The following is a 7,786-nucleotide window of genomic DNA, read 5'->3' as shown; positions in this document are numbered from 1 at the left end:
TTCCCTACAGGTTTAAAATGTGATCTTCTCCTAAGTATCTGGGTCATATTTAAGCTAGCAAACCTCTTTTATTCAAAATCCTTGTACAGTACAGCTCAGTAGGAAAACATTTGCCAGGACATTCCCTGGTGGCTAAGTGTTGGAAGACAGACCATGTACGACTGGTATTGTTCCACTAGGGCCATTTATACACGTGTTCTGGGAGTGAGGAAGCAGGGAGAGGCAGGGAATGATTTTAATTAGAGCTGCTCCAAAAGCCAGTCTAATTTGACCTGGCAGGCCACTTAGGGAGTTTTGGTGAGTTGTTGTGAGGTGTGGGAGAGGGGGTGTTGACTCAGCCCCAGACCCCTGTGGGCAGGGCACACTGGGCCAGGCAGATGGTAAGGGTCCGTGGGTGGGCAGGGAGCAGTATCTAGGAGTGGAATGGGCAGGTGGAGCCAGGACTGGGATCGCAGGACAGTGAGAGCGTGGTGCTACAGCCCGGGGCAGAGAGCTGATTGAGTGCAGTCTGTTCGGCCTAAACAAAAAATTAATTGCCCAGGAACTATTTTTAATATCAAAATGTGGAGTATGTTAACTGCTTCCTGTTGACCATCTTGCAACAAACGACTAATAGCCTTGGTTTTCAAATGGGCCAAAAACATGTTTGGAAGCTATTTCCTCATAAAACAAAACTTTTCACTTCTGCAATCCTATACATGAAGAAAGTTTAAGTGTGTTCAACTTATGTACCAAACTTTACATCTGAAAATATTCAGATAAGTTAGAGCTGAACTAGATTTTAACTATTATACTTAAAACACGGTTAGTTTAATCAGTAATTACACCCTTTTTTAAAAACACTCACCATGTGATTGCTGTGTCACAATTCCTTTGGTGACTCGCACAACTAAAAACTAACATCGAATAATTCTGTGTACATGGCTTGCTGAGAGCTATGTTGGCAGTTAGCTTTTGATACTTTTGTTTGTTTGGATACTTCCCCCATCTATCCAAATTGGGGAAATGCTACATACTGGTTTGGTAGTATAGTTACTTGCAAACAATGACCTATGCCTGTGTACCTAACTAGTAACATTTTCTTAGCACAAGCACCTGGTGATTAGACTCTAAATAGTTTCCTGTTCCTGGTGTTGGAATCAATGGGGAAATGTATACCATGACAGAAGAGTAATGGTAATGGTTCCTGGATGGCACTGTAAGGTGGCAGTGGTTATGATAATGGTAATGGTTCCTGGAGTAAGATGCAAAAAAAATGAGGATGTGAAACTTGCTACTAAAGAAGAGTTAAATTTGTTCCCTTCCCCCTCCATGCTGTTAGGTGAAGTGCATGGTGGTTTCCTTTCTGAAGAAGGCCAAGAAAGGAAATTCCCCAGTAAGGAAACTTCATGTAAAAAGCTTCTAGCTTCACGATTTAGGGATAAGATAGACTGTTCGAATGAGATTTAAACATTCAGCATCCTGGGTGAGAGAAGGAATATCTGCTAACACCATACTTAAAAATATGCTGAAACTTTATTAGCCTAAGCACCTACAAAACGTATCCACTGGATCTGCTTTTGTAGGGGCCTGGCCTTAGTTGCAAATGGATAAATTTGGTAGTGAAGTGCCCAGCATATTGGTACTATAGAAATGATAACTTTTAAAATGTTTCCATTGGTAGCAACAATGAGTTAAAGGATGGACTGGGAGAAAGTTTGTGTAGCTGCACTACTATTACTCAGTTAAAAGTGTCACGAACTAGTAACTCATTACTTTTCACTTGCACTGGGGTAACTGTTCTACACAATCTTATACATTTGAAGTCTCTTACCTGTAGGGAATCAGGAAAAGCCTCATTTTGTTCACTATTTTCAATTGGTCTGAAGAGTTCTTTCTTCTTTTCTCTGTCCCTCATGTCAGGGCTAGCAGCACTAACCAGCATCTTCAGGTTAGAGGTAGGGGTCCATGGATCTGCTAGGGGTCTGTCAACTGGCTTAATCGGTGTAATTGGATTTTTTTCTGGAGTGCAGCCTTTTTGCTTCGATAAATCAATTGGCTCATTTTTCAGGGGAGTCTTTGGAGCGATTCTTGATCGATCACATATGTTTTCCTATTTAAAAGAGAGAGGTTTGTTTAAGCTGACAGGAAAGAAAATGGTCACTGCAGCCATGTGTACTGAATAGACCGCACATAGAATACCACCATGATCTGCGTAAATTGAAATCAGTGAGTCAATCCTGTTGTGTCAGGGTTTTCACCCTTTCGTTGGCATGGTCAACTCGAAAACACTGGCTAGCCAACTAAAGTGGACTGAGGCTTAAATACCCTACTACTTCTCACTGTCCCTAGTGGGACAACACAGCATTTAAGAACTCCCTAATAGAAAGTACTTTGTTAAGGCTTTAGTACAGGTTATTGTTAGACAGGATGTCTAAATGAATGAACCACTTCCTTCAAATGAAGGGAAATCTTCTGATTGAAAGATCTGATATTCAAAGCAACAGTATACTTATAAAAAGGATTAACTGATATAGCTGGGCAAGCTGCTGGGAAGTGGAAGACTACACAAGTCACCAGCTGATCCAATTCAGATTTCAGACTGTAAACTAACCTCACTCTTTGCCTCTAGCTAGTTGACTCCTTTCTTAAACTGGCTCCCTGAATCCTACACAGGACTGAGGCCATAATTATCATCTTTTCTTCCTCTTGCTTTCCCTTTGTAGACCAGCTTCTAGTCGACTTAAAACAGGTCGACTCAAGGAAGTGACAGTGCTATCCCTTAATTAACTGAGGTTTGTTCTAGAGCAACAAGAGATCCTTCCTCAGGCCATTAACTCAGTGGTACCCAGACGTCTGGCCCCATGAGCTGGATGAGTAGTGCAGGGTCAGTCTGCAGGCCGGATCCTGCACAAGGTCAGCGTATGGAGTAGGTCCACAGGTGAAATCCAGTGCGCCAGCCCAACACTGCTTGCCTGGATCCAGCCCCACACTGATGTCACCCTGTGCAGGCTTGATCTAATGCAGAGGGCCACATTATCTGGGCAGCCAGACTCCCCACAGATCCAGAAATCTGGCAGCAGGAGTGTGGCAATGCCACTGCTCCCCCACCACCAGATTTCCAGACCTGTGGGGAGCCAGGCAGGCCAGAAGACATGGCTCCACAGACCAGAGGTTGAGTAGCACAGCATTAACTGGACTGGCTTTCCTCTCAGCTCTTACAGGCTGAGGACAAAAGGAAGATGCGAGACTCTTGTGCGCATTTTCTTTGCTGAAGAATATCTGAAACTGATTGACTGAATGTTTCCTGAACCTGCCAAGTACCACCGACTTTTCTTTTTTGGAGAAAGTCACTAGTGCTAAAAGCCATGACAAAATTCTTCTAGCCCTGAGAGATCAAGTCATCAGATCTCAGATCCATCCTATTAATGCTTAATCATTTTTCCACTTTTAATCCTCAAAAATGAGAGAAACTTCCAATTTTTTTCTGGCAGCACAACTCACTGGGTTCTGGATTAGTCAGTCTGAAATGATTGATTGTTGCTAATACCCAAGATAATGAGAAAGCTATTAATGTTAGATTGCATGACTTTCCAAACTTGGAAGGTAACTTTTTGGTACTACGGGTAAGTGTTTTCAACCATAATGGTAGAAATTAGGCCCTGAGAGGTATTACTTGTTCAATCAAGCAGTGATTTTGGTGCTCTCAGAAAGTCTTACCCTCACGCTAATATTTTAATTGTTGCAACATGAATTTTATAAACAGAGTCAACTTTGCATAACAATTCTTGAGCTACATATTATTGTATCATTCTCGTTTTGTAGATGCTGCAAGGCGTAAGTTAACAAAAAAGTATACAAAATGCAATAACTACCTAAAAATTATTAAGTTTCTCTCTGCTTACTTTAGGGGGGGATGGCTAAAGCAAATTGATTTCTCGAGTTCTCATATCTGAAACATGATAAAATATAGCCAACTGTCGCAAGGCACTAAGGTGCCTGCTCCTATAAGAGCAGAAACTGCCTGGGGAGAGGGTCCTAAGAGCCTGGCTTAAGCCCACAGGTGCAGGTTACTGTGGCAACAGGCCAATGAGCAAATTAGCCAGCACCTGCACCCAGTCAGCTGACTGGGAGGCAGGGCCCTGGGCAAATATAAACCCCAGGGCTGGGAGCAGGAGGAGAGTTTTCTGTCAGCAGTGGAGTGGGAAAGAGCTCTCGGAGAAGAAGCTCACAAGAGAAGCTTGGCTGCTTGGTCTACCCTGGATAGGATTAAGGGGCTCTAGGAGCTCACCTGAGACTGTGGTTTACAAGGCACTTAGTGCTGGGAGAAGCTGGGTCTTTTAAAGGGACAGAGCACACCTGGAACTGCTTATATTATGTTATAGCCCAGGGGCTCAGATTTTAGTTGCTGTTTGACAGATTGATTGGGCTGAGGCCACTGGGGAAGGAGGAGGCGGCCTCATTGGGGGCCCACGACAGTGTGGAGAGCTCAGCGCCAGCATGGGCGCAGACACAGGGCTGTGGAGAGCCCAGTGGGGACAAGGGGCTGAGGTATAGCAAGGCCCAGGAGAGACAACATCAATACTATCTGCGAGGCTTGGGGCGTGGTAAAGGGGCAGTTTGGAGCCACACAAGTAGCCCATAAGGCTTAGGGTGTCCAGTGAATCATCCATTTTGAAGTGGGGCGCCAAGGGATCTAAGAACCCACAGGGTTCAGAGAGGTCCAGCAAGACTGTGTACAGACAATAAGATCAAGGGCAGCCTCCCTATTTTAAAAGTACCAGCAAGACATGGCGGGCAAGAAAGAGGGTGCCTGTTGGGCAAGATGGGTACAGTCAAGGAACTCTAGGGGTATCATGGCCATCCCTGGGAACCCCATCCTGTGACACCAACTAATAGAAGGACATCACAGAATAGTTCATGTTTAAATTGCCCTGACTACTTGATCAGAGTACATTCTAATTGGAATGTAGAAAGTGGGATTTGAAGAGCAAACAGCCATATATTACAATTCTTGACTTAAAAAAAAAATCTTACACAGTTTAGTCTTAGGATGAGGAGACAACACAAGAGCAGGGAGAAAAGCTGCTAAGCTCTAGGCAGTCTGAACATTTGCATTAGATGCATACATGCAGAACTGGATTAGTCACAAGGATGTAAATTGAGGCATTTTTTTTTCCAATTATCTCTTAGTTGTGACTTAATGCATTGGTGCTTCTTGGAGTACACAGTCAGTGTAAGTGGCACAGTATATCCTTACAGTTTCAAATCTAGTGAGAATTCAAACTTCGATCTGTAATGGAGAAACTCTACCTCCATATATAGTTATTGTTCTTTATGCTTGGTGCTAAAGGAGCTGTAATGGAGCAAACAAGCAATTCATCTTCAAGTTACCTTCCTGAGTGCCAGTTCATACAACCACGTGTGTGAACATTACACTGAGCAACAGTTGTAAGTGGCTGCAGAACACAACTACCTACTGCCTACCCTTTAAATCTTGGTTTCTTGTTGCTATAACTCAGCTTGTCCTAGGAAAAAACCTTCAGACTTTCTGCCATCTGGCCCTTGGGGACCCTTTAGGTCCTGTATGTGCCCTCCAATTGCATCCATGTTTTGTGAAAGTTGTTTAACCAAAAGCAGAAGAGATTTCTGGGATCTGTCTTGCTTCAAGGCTAGTGGATCTTGGTTGTGTAAACAAGAATCAAAAACAAATCTCTGATGGAACTGGGGCTGGGCAGGTCTCAAGGTGTTCTATTATTGACAAAAAAATATTGGTATACAACAAGCTTCGAACAACTCAAAAATTTAGCACTGCCTGTTTCTGAAACAACATTGCTAAACTACACTAACCTGGAAAGCCACCGCAGACTAGAGAAAACTATGTATTAAAACATGCAAAACAAACTAAACAGGTTATACTAAGACAGTATTCCACTCCATAGAATTTTAACCTTAAGGCACACATAGGTGTGTCCTATATTTTATAGCAATGGTGTTGATAATTTTTTGATCTCATACCTCTTTACCTACAGAGTACTGCCCATACTCCCTACACCCAACACGCTTCTGCACCTTCATCCCTTAGGAAGAGTGTCAACCCTGATGTGGCAATTCCGTTACTCACTGTGTGTTGATCACTCAGCAGCTCCACTGCCATTATTAAAATTCAAGCAGGTACTCCCAGGGATATGTGGGGGAGGGAATATGTAAATCATACTCTCCTGACTAACTGGATCATACACCTCCAAACTTGTCTGGTTCATTGCCTACTTCAGATAGTCATCTGCCACAAAGCTCTCTTGGGCAGGGTTAGTTCGGGGCAATGCAAGGCTATGCATTCTGTATCCTTTCACAACCATATGCGACTAACTGGTTTGATGTGCTGTACATACAGTTGTTAGACAATATGTCTCCATACACTAGTTTCTCTATAATCCCTTCCCCAGATGGCAACGGCCTTGTTAAAATCCTCTAATTAATCCTGACTCAATTTTGCCTGCTTCTCAAAAGGGAAGAGAGAACAGGAGCTTTTCCACTCAGTTAAGAGCCAAGATGCTACTCCCTGTTCCCAACCCCAAAACTGTCTACCTGACAAGTGGGAAGAGCAGCCAAACTGGATCATAGCCAGAAGGCCAAGGATCTTCAAGCCTGGCGTCTGTTCTTATCAGCTGAACTAGATGAAGAAACTATGGGAGAGAGGAGCATTACAAGGCTGTCCATCAGGCAGGAGGGCGTTTGTGTACACCTGTGTTGGGCTAAGGGTCATCTTTGGTTGTTTTCCTTTTTTAAATAGCAAGTTTATTCCTGTTTCCCGGTGTCTAATTCCAACACCTGCTGCGTGAGGAACAGCTTTGCGCTCCTCCATGCCAATGGACCTCCCCAGCAGACCCACTCAACAGCCGGGCGTCAGCCCAACGTATCACTTCCCACTACTTTTACTGGAAACAGTTCTACCTCTGCAAGCCCCCCGCAAACTTCCCGTTGTCTGTGTCTGGGAAAAACCAGCCGACGCAGGTGGAAGCCGAAGGCGCCTTGCAGCAAGGCGTGGGCAGGTTTGGCTTCTACTCACTTTCTGGGCGTTGTTTCCGTCTTCATCAGCCAGGCTGGTTCTTGCGGGCCAGGCTCTGCTCAGGTCTTTCAGGGCCAGGCAGCCTCCCTCCATCTGAAAGAGCAAGCTGCAGCACTGAGGGCTTTGTGCACTTCCTAAGGGGCCGATCTCTCCCTCCCAGCCCCCCAGGGCTCTCCCTCCCGTGACTTTGACCAAGCCCCTGCTTTACATCAGGACTCTCTTAGAAGGGGGCGAAATCCGTAGGCTTGGGACGTGGTGCGAGGGAGCAGGGAGAGCGGGGAGTGGAAAGGGGACGTGTCATGCGAGCTCCGGGGTTCCCGCGGGTCAGTTAGTTTTGGCGCAAAGAGCGATCGCGGCCCCGCTCAAGCCTCCCGCCCCCTCTCCAGCCCAGAGGGTGGGTGCGATGCGTGCGGGCTCTCCCCCACCCCAGCCCGGCCCAGCCGCCTCAGGGGCAGGCTCAGCGCCTACCTCTGGGCTACAGCCCCGGGGCCGGGCCCCGCGCCTCCCTCTGGGCTACAGCCCCACGGCAGCTCCGAGCCGTGCGGAGCAGGCAGGCGGCGATGGCATGGGGGCTGCCCCGTGTTGCTGCCGGCGGCGGAGCCCGCACTGGGCGCTCAAGCTTCTATTCTGGCGCCCTGAGACATAGTTTTTCGGATCCGGCCAATCAGGCGCGGCCCAGGGGGGGGAGCCCTCGCGGCTCTTCCCGCCAATCAGCTCGCGGCCCCCCTCCGGAAGGTT

The 7,786-nt window shown here is 46.2% G+C and overlaps 1 protein-coding gene across 1 annotated transcript in view; it reads right to left on the bottom strand.

Annotated features, from left to right (window-relative positions):
* The window catches only part of E2F7 (E2F transcription factor 7), a 26,639-nt gene extending 18,965 nt beyond the window's left edge, over nt 1-7,674 (bottom strand). Inside the window, 3 exon segments of the mRNA XM_014518730.2 lie at nt 1,814-2,092; nt 7,049-7,141; nt 7,555-7,674. Of these exon segments, the coding sequence (XP_014374216.1) occupies nt 1,814-2,092; nt 7,049-7,141 (372 nt within the window). The 5' untranslated portion in view covers nt 7,555-7,674.
* Between the last annotated feature and the right edge of the window lie 112 nt (nt 7,675-7,786).

Source organism: Alligator sinensis, unplaced genomic scaffold (assembly GCF_000455745.1).
Source record: "Alligator sinensis unplaced genomic scaffold, ASM45574v1 scaffold465_1, whole genome shotgun sequence".
NCBI lineage: Eukaryota > Metazoa > Chordata > Crocodylia > Alligatoridae > Alligator > Alligator sinensis.
This window is presented reverse-complemented; position numbering and strand designations above follow the sequence as displayed.